The sequence below is a fragment of the Leptodactylus fuscus genome, chromosome 1 (genome assembly GCF_031893055.1).
Source record: "Leptodactylus fuscus isolate aLepFus1 chromosome 1, aLepFus1.hap2, whole genome shotgun sequence".
Classification (NCBI taxonomy): Eukaryota; Metazoa; Chordata; class Amphibia; order Anura; family Leptodactylidae; genus Leptodactylus; species Leptodactylus fuscus.
In genome coordinates, this window is record NC_134265.1 from 115025393 (window position 1) to 115043899 (window position 18507).

Genomic DNA, 18507 nt, shown 5'->3' on the forward strand with positions numbered 1-18507 from the left:
ATCTCCATGGGAGGCCGGCTGTATCTGACAGCCAGGCTTCCCCTGTAGCAGCAGGGACGGTGATTGCACCGACCCCCCGCTGTTTAACCCTTAAGGTGCCATGATCCATAGTGATCATGGCACCCTAGGGGTTTGGCCGGGCTATAAATCATGTTGCCGGCAGCAGGAGTCTGTGTGAGCTGTAATTTACAGCTACACGCTGCTCCTTAATCCCTCCCCCCATCGGAGCGAGCTCCGATGGGGGGAGGGTTAACCCCTTGGATGCCAGGACGAGGGGAAGCTAGTCTATGCATCTGCATAGCTAGCTTCCTCTATAGACTGCAATACACGTGTATTGCAGTCTGTAGTTAGTATAGAACCAGAGATCCTCTCTGATCACTGGTTCTAGTGTGCTTGCAGCACAAATAAAACAATGTAAAAAAGTTTTGTTTTTTTTTAAATAAAGTGTAAAACAAAAAAAAACAAACATAGTTACATTTCTTGTAAATCTGGAAAATCGCTGTTACACTTGTAAGCCTTATAACGTCCAAAATAAAATTAAAATACAATCAAAAGATGATGCCGATATAAAGCAGAGATATGGGAGATAATATTTATTACTGTATTTGGGTGGTATAACTATCTGCCTGAAAAACAGAGAATTTCACATTTTGAAAATTGCAATTTTTTCCAAATTTCCATCAAATTTCCTATTTTTTTAATAAGTAAATACAAAAATATTGATTAGTGTTTACCACTAACATGAAGTATAATGTGTTACGAGAAAATAATCCCAAAATCACTTGTGTAAATTAAAGCGTCTCAAAATTATTGCCATTTAAAGTGACACATGTCAATTTTGAAAAAATAGGCCTGGTCCTTAACATACATTTGGGCTTTGTCCTTAAGGGGTTAAAATATGAATCTTTGTAATAATACATGGTTTCATGTGGAATAGATGTGACATAAACGGTTAATGTAACCACTGAAATTACTAGCAGAAAATATTTTAACTTTATTATATCTGTACAGTAACTACTGGTCACATAACTGCAGTTTGGTGAGAAACAGGACATACTTCACATTTCTTAATGCTTTCTGCTTAAAGGGACCTTCCCACAAATGACTTTTACAACATATTTACTAGCATTTTTGGCTGCTTCTTTACCCTGGGCATCAACTTCCAAAAGTGTGATCTAGACATGGCCATGTTTGAGAACAGCGATATGACATATTATAACTATAGTGATACCACATAGGTAAATCAGTTATGGGCAACAGTTTTAAGCTATAAACAACAAACTATGAAAAAAAAAAAATAAAGAGTGTGAACGAGAGTGTAATAACAAAGACTAACAACATGAAAGTGCTCCTCTGTAGACAACATCCACTTTACGGCGCTCACATCAAGAGGACAGGGCTGTGTGAAATGCACTGGAAAGAAACAAAAAAAAACAACTTTATAACAAACCAACTTTAGAAAACTGTCCAATACGATAGTTTTTTTTTTTAATGTAGATTGTGAGCCCCACAATCACAATGTCTTTTTTGGAATATGGGATGGAAATCCATGCAAACACGGGGAGAACATACAAACTCCTTGCAAATTTTTTTTTTTTTTGCCCTTGGCAGTATTTGAACACCAGGACCCAGTGCTGCAAGGCTGCAGTGCTAACCACTGAGCCACTGTGTGGCCCCTGTCTAATACTATAGATTGCATATATGACAAATATCAATTCAGTACATACTCTACCGTGCTATAGAGTAAGGGCCCCTTCACACGGAGTATACGCTCACTGATTCTGAACGTATAACACGTTTCGTATCAGCAGCGTTATAGCGCGTATCCCATTGAAAGCTATAGAGAAAAAGCAGCCCATTCATTTCTATGGGGAGCGCACGTATGCCGGCTCCCATAGAAAGCAATGGGATCTGTTTTAACGCCGCTGATACGGAACGTGTTACAAGTTCAGAATCAGCGAGTGTATACTCCGTGTGAAGGGGCCCTAACCCTTCTTTTTTTGTGGCGAATAAAAGATGCGATCACCCAATAGACAAACATTTGCTGATTTGTCAGGGGATTGCTGGTAAAAGTTCAACTGGTTGACCATGGTTTTTTATACTTAATAAAGGCTGATACTGTATGTTATAGGACACTCTTACACTCTGTAAGACTGGGCAGTTAGATAGGTTATCAGGCCGAGGTCTGACAGTATGGGACATGCCAATCATGCATCACAGGGTATGGTTTAGTATGATGACTGCTTGAGTAGATGAAGCAGCTCCTCACCATCCCCTTGACTAGGTAAGGTAAATGTAGATATGCTGATCTAAGGATTTAAAAGCTTATAACTTTTCTTTTCAGAAAGAGAAACCTTAGTGAGGGGCACTATTAGAAAGGTCTTTACTTGATGCAGGATATACCGTGGCCAAATTAGAGGGAAATATCAGGTAATTGAGGGAGAGATATCTTCTGTGTGTGGTCAGTATAAACTTTGTGCTTAGGTAATATCAGTCATGTGCTGATGTAGAATCCTTATAATACTTTTTAATCGAGTATTGAGTGACGTAACCGGTTATCTAACACAGCAGTGTATAAACTCCATATGCACATAACTGTAGCCATGCTTTATAGCAATATTCTTTTCATATGTATAACAGGAAGTATTCAATGACTGTGCATGAGGTCTGTCAATGTCACAAGCTCAAGGTTATCCATTAAAACAACCTGTATGCATAAGTGCTTTATATATATGTCACCAAAAATATATACCGTATACTCCATTGTTAGTTAACAGTATTATATTGAGCAAACGTCATTGGCAGCTCCAACTTCTAAGTTTTTAGATAAAAGTTCAATATATCACAATATAAAGGATATACAATATTTAATAATCACCTGATATCAATCAAGCCACTCTTGTCTTTGTCTAGGAATCTGATCAGCTCCTGAATTGTTTCTTTAGACATAGAAATCCCAGTGTTCTGCAAGATAACAGAAAGCAGTTTTCTAAAGGACATCTCCAGTACAAGCCCTTACTTCCCTGCAGTTCATCCTCCTGTGTACTTCTGATCATAAATCATCTTAATTTATAGAGTTCACACTGCTTTATCTTCCTCTGTGCCATTCTCACAATGGCACGATGCCTCAAGCACAGCACCACATAGGCAGCTAGAGACAGTACAATCGCTACCTGCTGGCGGGACAGTGTCATTATCTTCATTGGTGTAACTCCAGTAGCAGAAGCTATAGTGGCTGTTACAGGGCCTGAAATCTTAGGCCGCCACGTGGGCCCTTGTTGCTTGTTTTCGTCTTAAATACTTATTCTCACCAAGCCTCAACTCTCATCGGCATTTGGTGGTCTCCCAAACATCTTTTTTGGGTCTTTGGCTGATGTCAGACACTCCCAAACACAGGCCTCAGCACGAACGCTGGGTCAAAATATTGTCAGGCTGGCATGCTCCATGTGATGGCTGAGTCCAATCACAGGCCTCACTGGTGAACTTGGGATGCCTGACATCAGCCAGAGGCCTGAAGAGGACCATGCGGTAATGCCAGAAGCTGCAATGATACACAGGAAAGGTGAGGAACGTGTTTGTTATTTTTACTCACCTGACTTAGGCATCCATTTATTATATTCTGGGGTCTGCATGCTACCAGTTTGTGGCGAACATGTTCAGCAGATTCATCAAAACTAATCTTGTGAGGTTTCCCCATCTCTACTCTGGATAACTCTTTTCACTTGAACACTATATTATTGAATTACCGTATATACTCGAGTATAAGCTGACCCGAATATAAGCCGAGGATTTTTAGGAATGGCAGGTAGATTATTAGTGGGACCTGTCATTCCACCCCCCCTCCAGTCCACACTTTGGGGATGTTCTGGCAGTGACTCAGCTGCAGAGAGTCTGTACGTCAAGGGAGCTTAAGAAGCCAGCTCCAGCAGCAGACTGAGGGCAGAGCTTGGCTGGAGTGCCAAAGAAAAAGGTCATAATTTTAGAGCTGTGTCCTGAATGATTCAACTAGCTGTTATTCTAGGTGAGGTAATCTATTCTATGTTTAGTTAGAGCCTAGCCGGGCAGGTATTTATTTTTGTATTGTTTCCTTTTGTTGCTGCACTATATTTTTGATTGAAAATAAAACTTTACCTTTGTTTTGGACTAAAGAAACTGGACTGTGTCTATGCCACCCCACCTAGTAACCCCAGACCCTGACATTGTATACATTACTATTGTGGCCGGTCATAGCCCCCTCCCCCCCCCCCAAAAAAAAAAAAAAAAAAAAAAAAAAAATGTTTTGCTTGACTTGAGTATAAGCCAAGGGGGGCTTTTTCAGCACAAAAACTGTGCTGAAAAACTCAGCTTATACTCGAGTATAAATAGTGCTGATGCAAGATACCGAACTATCAGCTGTGAGCATGAGATCTCACTACCTACCAAAGGAACTGCAACATGTTATCATGATAGCTACCTATGTCCCCCACCTCTGCAAAAAAAACGTTTTTTGCCTGTTATATCTACATGCTGTGACCCCTCCTCGTGTCCTCCAACCACATTCGGCTGTATTATTAACATCACTTCACACAGAGAACTAAATGATCCTGAAGTGTGTCTGTGTTTCTTTCTTTTTAGTTGCTATGATTCCTAGGATTTCTCTATCTGCCATGAGCTTGTAGGTGTTTTTCTCTCTTGTTATATAATACTGTACCATCTATGAAACTGTATCACTGAAATTTCCCCATTGTGGGACTATTAAAGGATTATCTTATCTTATATATAGTAGGTATCTTTGCATGCTGAGAGGAGCTGTTCAATAGCATTCAAAGAATTTGGGTATTTTTTTTACGCAAAACTTTAATGCAGACATTTCTGCAATTGTGGTATTTATCTGAATCCAGCTTACAGAAATCCATGCAATTGTCACAAAACAACCCTATGCAGATAAATGGAACAGATGTTCAGTCACAGAAACATCTGCCATGTATAACATACTTTATTGTTTTTCTTATTATATACAAGCATATAGGGCCTAGCATACAAAGGAACAAAACAGAACTGGTTCAAATTTTTTTTTTTTTTTACATTTGTTGTAGTTTATAAAGGCAAGTTAACTAGCTAATAGGGGCAGTGGGGCATAAGTACCCACCATTCTGTGCTCCATGACAGTATTATACAATTCATGTGTCAGCCTTTCACCTGCTTGATTTGCTTCATGCAAAATTTATCAGCTTTTTCTATTGTCACTTGTGAGCCTTTCAATTATTTTCTGCCTCGGGACATTGAACAGAGAACTTGCCATTAAGTTGCGCTCAAAGTCTTCATGAGTCACCAGGTCGCTCTTCTCCTCATCCATTTTTGCAAACAAGTCTGCTGCCTGCAGGTTATTTTTCTTTATATATTCTTTTATTTTGTTCATTGGATCTGCCTGAGCAAAACAACCAAGTGTCAGTTGTGTAAAACTTCAAAATGAACTCCTGACTCCACTGATTCCAATAACACATTCTTATATGTAACAATTATTATGGAGTATTTTCACCAAAAAAATAACATTGACTGCGTTAGTAATTCAGAAGTTAGTGAAACCCAAAGTTTTAAAGCCTATCTCAATGTGTTTGACTTATTTAAAGTTGCAATCTTATTGCATAACGGGGTGTCATAGAAAGTGGACTGACATCTGACAAAAGTGTTAAACTTATGAATGTGTCAAATCTTTCAAAGATTGTGTGATATTTGATAAAAAAAAAATATGCCAATGCAGACACTTCAATGTTAGACAGGTATAAAATGCTGAATGTAGCTCATCAATATGCATAAATATAAAAGTAGATAAAGGGAACACATGGCGGACTCATGAACATTTACATTAGCTAATGTTAGAAAGGCCTTCCTTAGAGGTTACCTTGGGTTCCTTATTGACCCCACAGACCATTCGATGCCTGACGCTAGGTTCACACTAGCGTTCACCTGTCCATTCTGAGCTTTCAGTTTTCTTCATGCCAGAAGTCGGAAAGCTCAGACCGGGTCCGGCCGTGAGTGGCGGTGAGCGTTTTAGGCTCTCCGCCGTGAAACTGGATTTTTTTTATCCGGACACAGAGTACTGCATGTCCGACTCTGTGTCCGGATTATAAAACCCGGTTTCGCGGCGGAGAGCATAAAACGCTCACCGCCGCTCACGGCCGGACATCTCTCTCACCCATTCAAATGAATGGGTGAGAGAGACTCCTGCAGGTTTCCGTCTCCTGCCTCTGTTTTAGGCAGGAAACGGAAACCTGCAGAACGGAGTTCACAATGCTGATGTGAACGAGCCCTTACTCTTGGCACAACTCCTGGGTGTGTTAAGAATGGTCTTGAATTTCCTCCATTTATTCACATGCTGTCAGACTACGGATTTGTGGAGTACAAACTCTTTAAAGATGTTTTTGAAATTTTTCTAGACTGATGAGCCTTAACTGTTCTTTGGAGGTCCACAGAAATCTCCTTTGCTCGTTCCATACATTTGGATACATTTCCATAAACGTGGTGTGAAGATCAGACTTTGATAGATTCTAGGTCATCTGCTCATACCATATCGTCATCCCATTGACTGAAAACACCTGACTCTATTTTCACACTCAAATTATCTGCTAATCCAAAGGGTATGTTAACACTGGGTTTTTTTGGACTGGAACCCTCAGGTTCTGGTCCAAATTACAGGTAGCTGCGACTGGATGCCGGTGCAGTGCACCGGCATCCAGTCGCGCACTCCACTTCGGATTAGGCCCAAATGAATGGGCCTAGTTGGGAGGGATTGTCTTCAGGCGGATGTCGCTAGGCAAATCCGCCTGAAAGAATGAGCATGTCACTTCTTTTTCTGGGAGCCAGAACAAATGGCTCCCGGAAAAAAAAAATTGACTGGCTCCCATTGATTTCAATGGGAGCCGTCTTTTTGGTCAGGATTCTGAGGCAGATACGGCCTCAAAATCCTGACCAAAAAACCCTGTGTGAACTTACCCTCAAGGTTCACAATTTTCCACAGATAAGTGATAATGGATAATTTTCTTCAATAAATATATGACCAAATTTATTATTTTTCACTATTTTGTTTGACCTGGTCTCTTACCCAGTACTTATATGAAAATGAGATATGCAGTTTTAGATCAAATTTATGCAAAAAAATATAGAAAATTCTGAAAGGTTACTACAGACTAAATATGTTCACACATTCAAGATTTGCCTAAGGCTTATACTAGGCTAATGCTTGGATTTCTGTTGAAAATATGACAGCTGTTCCATAAGGATTACCACTGGTGTCAATTGATGGGGCTAGTATGTGACTTGTCTGCATGGAATATACAGCATGCTTCATATTCTGAACAGATAGAGCATATTATGTGCTAAGAGAGCATGCTGCATACTCAGTGTGGATAGAGCAGGCTGCATGGTCCATATAAATAGACTATACAAATATTCGGCACAGATAGAGCATACTGCATATTATGTGCAGATAGAGAAATCATTATATTTTATGTATACTGTATACTCCACACAGATAGAGGATACTGCTTATTCTGTGCACATAGAGCAGGTACAGGTAGAGCATGCCATTTCTGTATGGCTAGAGCATACTGCATATTCTGTGATATTTTTTTTCAACAAACATGTGAATAGAATATCATAACCAATTCTCTTGCATTAGATTTCCAATGTTAGCTGATTTGATGAGGATTTCGATGTAGAATCTTCTTCTTATCATATCATATGGCTGATGTTACCTTATGAATAGTTCTTTTGAACATGTCAGAATTTCCTCCTAGCTTGATAGATAAATTTGGCATAGTTGTCTTTACGGCAGCATACAGATCATCAAACTCCTTGTTTACAACAATATCCTAAAATAATGGAAACAATAAAAAGTATGACACATTGCATGACATTTACATGTATCAAACATGACTGGAAAATAAAACTAGATGCAATATAACAATATAAATTACAAGTGGTCTAACTTCTGCTCTTTCTTTTACAGATCTCCATACTCATTGTTCTCCGCTGAAGCAGCAGTGGTAAATGTAAACATTGCAGAAACCACTAAGGGCTCGTTCACATCTGCGGCCCGGCACTCCGTACTTAGGTTTCCGTTTCCTGCCTAAAACAGAGGCAGGATACGGAAACCTGCAGGAGTCTCTCTCACCCATTCATTTGAATGGGTGAGAGAGATGTCCGGCCGTGCGCGGCGGTGAGCGTTTTATGCTCTCCGCCGCGAAACCGGGTTTTATAATCCGGACACAGAGTCGGACATGCACTCTGATAAAAAAATCCGGTTTCGCGGCGGAGAGCCTAAAACGCTCACCGCCGCGCACGGCCGGACCCGGTCTATGGTTTCCGTCTTCTGGCATGCAGAAGACGGAAACCATAGAATGGAGACCCCAAACGCAGGTGTGAACCCAGCGTAACCAGCATTAGGGTATGCTCACATGGAATTTTTTGCAGGCTAACATCTCTCATTCATTTAATTGGAAGTCAGTTGCAGTTTTTTTCCCTCTGCTTTCAGCTAGAGCAAAAAAAAGTGCCATGACCTATCTTCAGGCAGATTTCACCTTGAAAAATCAATGGAATCAATGGGAGGCAGAAAAAACGTGATGTATTTTTTTTGTCATGTTTTTTATGCAAATTTTGCAAAAACTGCAACAATTGTGTGATTTTTTGTTCAGTTTCAGTTTGGAAAATTAAATAATCCTTTTGAATATTTAATGTTAGATTGTCTACTTACAGAGAAGTCAAGTAACTCTATAGCTGACTCTGAGTTTGCTTGAATTGACTTTAGAATGGCAAAGCATCCATCACTTTGCATAGGATTTCTTGCCATCTAAAAAAAGAAAAACAGAAAAATAATAATCGTTATACCATAATAGAAAAACATCATATTAAGTAATCATACATAAAATATGCAGAAAAGTACAGTACTATTAAAAAATAGTGCATCTAAGGGAGTCATGCCTCTTGGGGCTACATGACAGCCGTCATTATTAGAGATGCTACATCTCGGCATAGGAATGCATTGACCAGCGTTGATTGGCCGAATGCCATACAGAGTACAGCATTCGGCCAAACAACGCTGGTTCTGCCGGAGGAGGCAGAGTCTAAGATCGGTCCACAGCAGTCTCCATTCTGGGCCGATCTTAGACTCCGCCTCCTCACAGACCAGCCTCCGGCAGAAGCAGCGTTGATTGGCTGAATGCTGTACTCTGTATGGCATTCGGCCAATCAATGCTGGTCAATGCATTGCTGGTCCCACCTCCCCTGCACAGTTATTGGTGCAAAAAAAGCGCCAAGGAAGGTGGGAGGGGATATGAATATCTATTTGATCGAACAGTGGTCGCTCATCTCTAGTCATTATGCAATTATCTGGACTATCACTACATTATGGCATAACTTCCAATAGAAACACATGGTAATATATTCACTAACATTAAGATTGTGACAGAAGGCTTGTGATACAGTAAGAAAAATACATGTTATAGTATGCTACTGTATACCAGCTATACAGTTGTGGATCGCACCTCAAGGACCTGCACCTATATCCAGAATGGGGGTCCTTCAGTCCTTGACTCTGGCAAAGCAGCTGCCCAACCAGGGAGAGAAATGAGCCATTGAAATGGGCAGTGAGAGGCATGGATACGTGCAACCATCACTACAGTTATTTGCTGCCTGAATGTAGCAGCTGGTAGTTGCCTCAAGAGACATAATGGGGGTCAAGGGAACCCCCATTCTAAGGACAATGTGCACCTCTTTGATGTGGGATTTGCATCTATCAAACATTTATGGCATATCCTTTAAAGTACATCTATTGCTGAACAGCTTTAAATCATTGCTTTGGCATCTGTAGATGTAGATCAAGTTTCTGGTGCACTTCTAGTGAAATTATCCACAAACTGCCTGCCTGTTAATATACACATTGCTTACCTCTAGCACTCTCAGAGTTTTATTTTCTTTAAGGCACAATGCAAAACGTACAGCACCTTGTAAGGAAATCCGATTGTTGCTTAAAAGCAAAAACACACACAAAGTTTTTATTGCATCTCTTCTTTTTTTTTTTTTTTTTAAATCTATCGTTCAGACACAAAGTGAACTTAAAGCTGTATTAGAGGAAAAACTTCTACAAAAAATGCACCAAGGTAAAAAGAAAGCTTCAGTTTTCTATCACAAGTAATTTCTGGTGGTGGAAAATGTCCTCAAGAATGCCACACCTACGTTATTGCACATTTGAGGCTGTGTTCGGATCCACAATTTTCTGCAATTGTGGATCCAAACAATATTAAGGTTAAATTGCTGTATCTTTGTGATAATTTAGTGGGTTTTGGGTTGCAGATTGGGCACTCGGGCTCTAAAAGGTTCGTCATCACTGTACTAGAGTGTAGTTGTCCCTTTTATGTACTTTTCAGAAATTCCTTGTAAAAGTTTCTACGATAAATCACACCCACTTTCTCTGACATAAAAAGCAAAGTGAAGAGTCTGGCGTAAAAGCCTTCAAAATAGGTACAAACACATCATACATCTTGCTAACACAACATTAAAAAAAATTAAGAGAAAAGCTACAGCAAGATGCGAGATAAATACCCTTCATTATGTGTAGAGAACTTCATATTTTACTGTTGACTTCTATGAAACATCTGACTCAACTCTGCCCATATAGTCACCAAAAAGCTTGTCATGCCACAAAACCTATACTCTGTGCGTCTAAGACTTGGAACGGGTCACTGTTCTATAAGTGGAAAGAATGGATGAAACACTGGAGATAACAGATGTATGTATCATGCATGACAACTAAAGTTTATTAGTGGACAGAAGTAGCTTTAATCCAATAAATATTTGCTTGTTTAATGAAAAATAGCTATATGTGATATTATAACATGCACACCACCATTTTTTCCTACATTCCTCTTTAGAAATTTTGGCGATTGATTTTTAAGACCATGCCCCCAGTGAAAATTGTCATTGTACTGTAGAACTGTAAAATCCAACAATGTATAAAAACAAATGTTAGCCTCGTATTCATTGGTTTCTTTTATGTAGTCAAGCTACAATCTAAAAAGAGATAGATGATCTGTAAAGAGTGGTACTCTTTGTCTGCCGTATTTCACCGGATGAGATGTGGCATGGACACATTGGCCATCTAAGCTCTTCTGTCTCTGGAAGGCTCCATTTCTTTCGAATAAAGACAATGACATAATAGTATTCATGGTTCATCATACAGATACTAATTGTAATTCATTCTATTACTTCCCAGATATATATTTACCTGATATTTATTTCTTCTAACACATTATTGACCTTCAGAGCCTCTCCTAAAGCAGCTGATCCATCATTTCCAAATCCATTGTACGATAGGTCTAGCACTCGCAGAAAAATATTGGCCTGTAGGCAAATAGAAATAATATATACAATAGGAGATTTTCCACACAAGCAGGAGTCAAATTGTGTAACAATAGAGAATTGTGCAAATGATATATAATGAATCTTTGGTAAAGGCTATAGTGCATAGACTTAGAAAGCTGAGCCAATTTCTCTTAGACTGCATACTCTCTGTAAAAGTAGTATGTGGCATTCTTAGGCTGCTTTCACAAGGTTAGTGTTTGGACAGTGATTGTGTGCCAAAACAAGAAGTGGGTTAAAAACACAGAACAGGTAGAAATATTTCTATTATACCTGATCTCTGTGTAGTCTCCACTCCTAATTTTGGCTCACAATCACTGAACAAAATCACTGACCAAACACTGCTGTGTGAAAGCAAACAATGTACAAAATACCAAAAAAATTAACTCTCCGTGGTATATATTATTGTTCCAGTAGCATTTCTATATACAGCCATGACAGTCTAAGATGTGAATGTGAATAAGTATATATTACATTAACGCCCTTTTGATTCTAGAATAGACGATTAAATACATACCCCTATTCCCTTAGCAATGGCTATTGCTGCTTTTCCACGAAAAGAGTTCCAGCTGAGATTCAGTTCCAGCATTCCTGTGTTTTCAGCAATAGCAGCGCCCAATATTTCACCTAGACAGAATTTATAGCATTGGTTTTGTTAGAGACTTTAAGTGGTCCCCATAATAAGAGTATGTTGCAGAGTTCCAAATTAAATAACAGGCCTGGATGATCTCACCCATCCTTTAGCCTGGAGAAGCCACACACACACAACTGATAGTGTATCAAGTGAGTTCTGATTTTAATAGTGCAAAAAGGTAGTTTAAATACAATACAGACAAAAGTAGGTTGGACTATTCTAATGACATAACATTGTAGAGTTTTAACATAAACCTGGCACATGACTATTGGCTAAAGGCCCAATGTATTTTGCATCTCATTATAGCTTTCCAAACTAGGATGGACTTTGTCCTTAAACACAGAAAGTTTCAAAATACTTATGTGTGAACTAGCATCTCATATCATGGCAAGATAGAGAAGATTACATGCTGGTGCCAATCAATTCCAACCTTGAAGATAACAAATAGGCTACATAAACTCTAAGTATATACACTCTACACACTCTAATTGTATACATCGAGTAAAAGAGATAAGAGATGTACAAATAGTCAGCTGCATCTTCAAAAGATGAGACCCTTGAGATAGACAAAGATAAGGATTCATCCACACAGCATCCCTTAACCACCCAAAAGGGCCTCTTGAACTTTAAACAGACATACGTATACAGTTTATATGAAAAAGGTTACAAGATGGTTCACAAAATACAAAGATGGAGGACTTAACTCTAACAGTTTTATATACAGAATCTTTTCATTTACAATTTCTGTCTAAACAACAATAAATAAATAAATAAATAAATAAATTATGAATTTGAAAAGGCTGATGTTCATCAGAATTTAGAGAACAGGCAAAATTTGAACTTTACCTACACAAAGAATACATGTTCTTGCTATGTATATACAGGCAATGGTTTTGAAAAGACTGCAGCTACATGTATGCCCTGTTTAGTTAACAAGGATCTTTCACCACGTCCACCAACTCCAGTTCTTAGAATCCGGTCATAGGCACTGCCCCACTGATTCCAGCACAGTTGGAATATTGTCTCTATTTCCTGCCATTACAGAGAAGTAAATGCAGTTACGGTAGTTTTGGTGCCCGATATGCTATTTCGGCTCTGTCCTGTCAGATAGGCAGTGTTGGGAAGGAACAGACAAGTGTATGTGATTCTGAGATACAATTTGAGGTGGACAGTGTTAGAGCTCATAACTACACCTCCTGCCTGCTCTAACCTGACACCGACCATCTGAAAGTACACAACTTAAATAGCATATGAATCACCAAAACGCGCCTGTTTTTCAGGAACAGTGGGGACTAGTGAAAAAATTCCGTTGTGGAACTAGTGGAGCAATGCCTATTAAAATTATGCAAAAACTTGACTTGGCAGAGGAGGTAAAAAATCCTCCTTAATAAATTAAAAAATAATACTCATTAAGTATATTATAAAATGCTTATGAGGTTTTGTACTTAAAAAAAAAAACCTGTTTAAAAACGAAACAAAAATGGAAAAAATATAATTAGTACCTAACATTTATGTGTATGCTGTACCTGATCCACCTCCAAACATGTTATGGCTGAGGTCCATAGATTCCACCTTCTGGTTGTTCATTAAGGCCTCAGATAAACAGGAAGCAGCCTGGTCATTGAATTCATTTCCTGACAAGTTCACCTTCTGTAGTGTCATGTTCTCCAGGAGCATCAGTGACAGCACTTTGGCACCTTTTTGTGCTAGTCTGTTGTCACACAAGTGTAGCTCTGAAAGCACATACACAGCAGGACTAGGGTTCTAATTGTTGTAATAATATTACCTTGTTACAGACAGAGGCATAGCTATAGCGGGCGCAGAGGTAGCAATTCAGCTCAGGGTCTGTAGCCTGGAGGAGGGAATCAAAGACCATTCTACCGAATAACAAGACTCCATTACTGTAAATGGTACATTTAGTGCGCCCAATTCTAGCTCAATCACTCCCCCTGTTGAGAGGGGAGGGAAGTAAGGTATATATTCATCCATTCAACAATACCACACAGACAAACCTGAAATATAGCAGTTTTCCTTCAACATATCTGCAATTGCAGCAGCCCCCTCTCCTTCCAACCAGTTATCACTGAGATCTAATTTCACAATTGAAGTGTTGGTCACCAAAGAAAGAGCAATTGCTTTAGTAGCCTGGAATAAAAAAGCAGATTATAATTCATTGTAGTCTTTTCAAGTTGAATTACAAACCCATACTGATCTTTCAATAAAGGAGGTTATGCCATGAGGAAAAAAATGGAGGTCCTTTCCCCACTCCAAATTCAGCCTGACTGCATCCAGTCTGAATCTGGGATTGGAGGTGGATGTGTCTCTCATTCACTTCAATGGGAATGTCAAAGGTAGCCGAGTGCTGTACTTTGGTTATATCAGGCACCCCCCATTGAAGTGAATGGAGGCAAAAAAAAAAAAAAAAAAGACATGCAAATATTTAGCCAGGCTGCTGTCAGGCTGAATGAACAGCAGGGGCAAAAATACACCCTTCATTCTTGGGATCATAGGGGTTTCAGCCATGAGATCCCCATTGATCAGGCATTTATTCTCAATCCCAAGGATGGAGGGTAAATACGTTTCATGGCATAAGTCCTTTAGCATTACAAATTCTAAAGACTTTTTTGCTCATTTTCAACATTTAAGAAAAGTCATTGGTTTTAGTAACGGATACCTGTGCACCAAGCCCATGATGCCTCATTACCAGCTCAGAGTCCCCCATATGACGTAAGAAGTATGATACTGGAACCACACCAAATAGCTGGCAGGCGGATAGGTATCTGGCTTTACCAGAGGGATCATAAGAATGTTTGACTTCTGCAAAAGTAAATGGAATTTTTAGTTAATTACTGTGCAAGGCAACCCCTTTCAGATGAATGCGACAGGCTTTTCATGACTGATTTCCCTAGAACAGACCACAGCTTATTCCCCATCCGTGAATGTGAAATGCATATAGCAAAAAGTATATATATATATATATATATATATATATATATATGTATATATCCCTGCATCTCTCAGAAGACGCCATTTAAACTGTTAAAGTGCAGTTTTTGGTTGACAAACTGTTTATGCAATTCTTTGTTGTCAACACCGTAAAAATACAGCGCAGAGCTGATCAGCTATTATCTATTTTGCTTAGTTACACAGCACCATCATATTCCGCAGCTCTTTACAGAGATATTGACAACACTGTCCCAAGCAGGACGCCGAATCTAAAATCCCTATCAGCATGTCTTTAGAATCTGGGAGGAAATCAAAGTACCCGGAGGAAATCCATGCAAACACCGGGAACCATACATACTCCCTTTGCAGATGTTGTCCTTGGCTGGATTCAAAACTAGGACTCCAGCGCTGCTAACCACTATGCCACTATACTGCCCATATATCATGTCTGGCAATATAGTTTCTAGGTAGAAGTTGTCCCAACCACATAACCACAAACTTAGTTGTTTGGCAGTATATATCTTGCAACCACTCGGACAACTCGTTGGCTTGAAGTGAAATTACAGCTAAATATAATGCAAAGAACTTGTAAGAAGGCTTGTTAACTTAAATCATGCATTTTTCTGTTAAGTTAGAACCTAGAGCACATTATAAAAATAAATGAATGTATGTATAAAATAATTTACACATCACATGTCACAAAATTATCTTTTTCTTTGATAAGATATAACAAATATCACATGCTTTATGAGCCATCTCCCTCTGCTTCTAGATAACATCATGTGCTCTAATGTGGTTGACAACTTCAGATATCCACTCGTAACAAACCTTCAATTTCTAAGTCTGTGTCCCAGTTATCTGGATTTTCTTTTGGCTTTTCAGAGTCTTCAGGGTGTTGATTTAGTACAGTCTCCTCTGTTTCTTCCGTATTTGGTATATCCTCATTTGTTTCCTGCTTCACTTCTTCTGTCGTGGACCTTGATCTAGCTGATCTTAGTACAATCTAGAAAAGATGTAACAATTCACCATTAGAACAAGAACTAATAGTAAGAGTTCTCGTGACAAGCACCATTAACTGCTACATGAAGCAATTGCTCCTCATTAATTTTCTAACTAGCCTCTGCCCACGACTCCGTCTGCGGGTTGTTGGAGTGGATGATCCGCCTATATTCAACAAATTGCTGCCGGCGATGGTTTGTTTTCTGCGGCATTTTGGCAGCTCGCAAGATGTCCTGCTGATGAACTTGTTCCTGGCACTGTGCCTGTGATTGTTTCGGCATCTCGCTGGGACGCCATATAATGAATGTGTTGTTGGTGTTGATGATTCACCTGCTCCAGTGTTTCGACAGCTGTCAAGCTGGCCTGCCACTGAACGCGTTCCACGTGCTGTGTCCGTGATTGTTCCGGTATCTCAGCAACTCGCTGGGAAGCAATATAATGAGCGTGTTGTTGGCGCTGAAGATCCACATGATGCAGTGTTTTGGCAACTCTCAGAGAACAGAGGCTCCTTCTTCAGGCTTTTTCAAATGAATGACTGAGGACTCAGCACAACATTAGCAGGATGCTACAGAAAGTCAGTTATTTCATAAGGTGATATGTTAGTGAGATAAGGCTGGGTTCACATCTGCATAGAAGTCTTCACTGGAGACTCCATCACAGAGACTGCCAAAAATTGAAAGTCCTGAAACGAGGACTTTTTTCTCTGCCACTTTCATTTTTGAAATGTCATTGGGTTCTGCTGGTCTCTGTGTGTAACCACCGTTGTAGTGGTCTGACTCTCCGTTGTTCAGGTCCCCCGATGGACGTGAATGACATAAAGCCTAGTGTCAATCTAGCATGAGAGTGAGTTATATCACTAACATATCACTAATTGACTTTGTGTATCCTCTTGTCAGTGGTGTGCTGAGTTTTCATTCATTCATTTGGAATGCTTGAAGAATGAGCCATTATGCTATGACAGCTTGTAAATGTAACTTTTTTGGTTAGCAAATACAGATATTATACCTACAACACTTTTGTCTTTTTGACACAAAAGTTTCAAATATTGCAATAGAGACACATACAAGTGACCACTGTGCTCAGTTTACTACTATTGGTCTGTAGGAGATAGCTGTATAACTGTTACTGTGGATTGGGGATAAGTGTCTCTATTAGGAGAATTCTTTAAATGGCATACAGTATAATAGATGATGTACATATCTCTTATTGACATCTACAGATGGGGCACAAGGTGCTCTGCAGAAAAAAAAATTGCCCGATTTGTAGCAAGCACACTGAAAAAGCAGGTTTTAAGCAATTGCCCTTTCAATCTTATTTGTCTAATAAACAGTATCACTTTAAAATCCCATGCACACCGCAAAGCCATGTGCATAGAGCCTGTACGTCAGTACATCAAGGCTGTGTGACTTGGTGCACAAATCATCATTATGTTATTTGTACAGAGAGTTATACTCTAGAAGTTTTCCTTCTTAAAGGGAATATCTCCATGCATACAACATCTAATTATCTTCTTTTTATTTGGTACTGAATCTGAAATAGGTACAAAAAGTGCCCATGGATGCCATATTACAACTTCATGCAACAAGAAGCCTGAATGGAGATCTACGCTCTTGCAGTTCAATACAGGAGCTGGCCGGCAGCCATTTTTGGGTAGCCACTCTTGCAGTTCAATACAGGAGCCGTCCGGCGGCCATTTTTGGGTAGCCGCTCTTGCAGCTCAATTCAGGAGCCGGCCGGCGGCCTTTTTGGGGTGGCCTCTCTATGCTCCTGTATAGAACTACAGGAGCAAGAGAAGCCAGAAGAGGCGGAGTTGCTGCAGAAGAAGGAGGCGGCGCAGGAAAGAGCTCTGGGCAGCAATGGGGACACGCTCATCGGTGTTTCAGTGCTGGGGCCCGCTCTCATTGCTGCGGAGAGCTCATTTGCATACCGGTTAAAACCGGTATTTCTACGGAACGGCGCGGCGGAGACCACGTCTAAAGATAGGAGACGAATAGCCTTTCTTAAGGCTATTCCGACGTGTTCATTAGAAAAAAAAGGTAGTTTAATGGTAGAATCCCTTTAAGAGCTGCCAAAATGATGGAGCAGGCAAACAATCGACAGTAGCAATTTGCTGAATATAGGCGGATCATTGACGTCAACAACACACAGACAAAGTCTAGGCTAGTGCTTCATAATCCCTAATGAGGGAGTAAAGGTCACAAAAAAAAACCAATAAATACCCCACACAGGAAAGTTTTCCTTAAAATATATTTAAATAACTTACTTTATTGTCAACACTTCCTCGGCTCAGTTGCGGCAATGGTCTGCTTGGTGGTCTGCTAGGAATTCCTCCTAAGGAATGGTTGACTTCTTCCTCCTCAGCATCCTTTGCCTCCTCCACTGAGGGAAGCATTGGACTCATGTCCTTAGAAAACCTCTTGCCGAACACCATACTCACAGTGATCCTTCTTATAAATGCAGCACTGAATGATTATGTAATAAACCCTAAAATGTGACTACAACTATTACACACATATTTCCCAACATGTAAAAAT

General features: G+C 39.7%; 1 protein-coding gene across 1 annotated transcript; it reads right to left on the minus strand.

Moving 5' to 3' along the window:
• Positions 1-1325: 1325 nt before the first annotated feature.
• On the minus strand, positions 1326-18424 carry LRRC74B (leucine rich repeat containing 74B). Its single transcript, XM_075262754.1, has 13 exons — positions 18237-18424; positions 15803-15977; positions 14703-14845; positions 14041-14173; positions 13555-13761; positions 11912-12021; positions 11261-11376; positions 9925-10003; positions 8732-8827; positions 7734-7850; positions 5279-5407; positions 2879-2964; positions 1326-1413 (listed from the first exon to the last, which is right to left on the minus strand). Exons 1-13 carry the CDS (start codon positions 18402-18404, stop codon positions 1386-1388), a joined length of 1587 nt encoding a protein of 528 aa, XP_075118855.1. The 5' UTR covers positions 18405-18424; the 3' UTR covers positions 1326-1385.
• Between the last annotated feature and the right edge of the window lie 83 nt (positions 18425-18507).

Excerpts from the sequence above, each read along its gene's own strand:
- LRRC74B (XM_075262754.1), bottom strand. The coding sequence starts at position 18,404 with ATGGTGTTCGGCAAGAGGTTTTCTAAGGACATGAGTCCAATGCTTCCC. Across the intron at positions 5,408-7,733 it reads TCAAAAGAACTATTCATAAG|GCAGATCCAATGAACAAAAT; the intron begins GTAACATCAGCC and ends TGTTTTGCTCAG. Across the intron at positions 2,965-5,278 it reads ACTTTGAGCGCAACTTAATG|AACACTGGGATTTCTATGTC; the intron begins GCAAGTTCTCTG and ends GTTATCTTGCAG.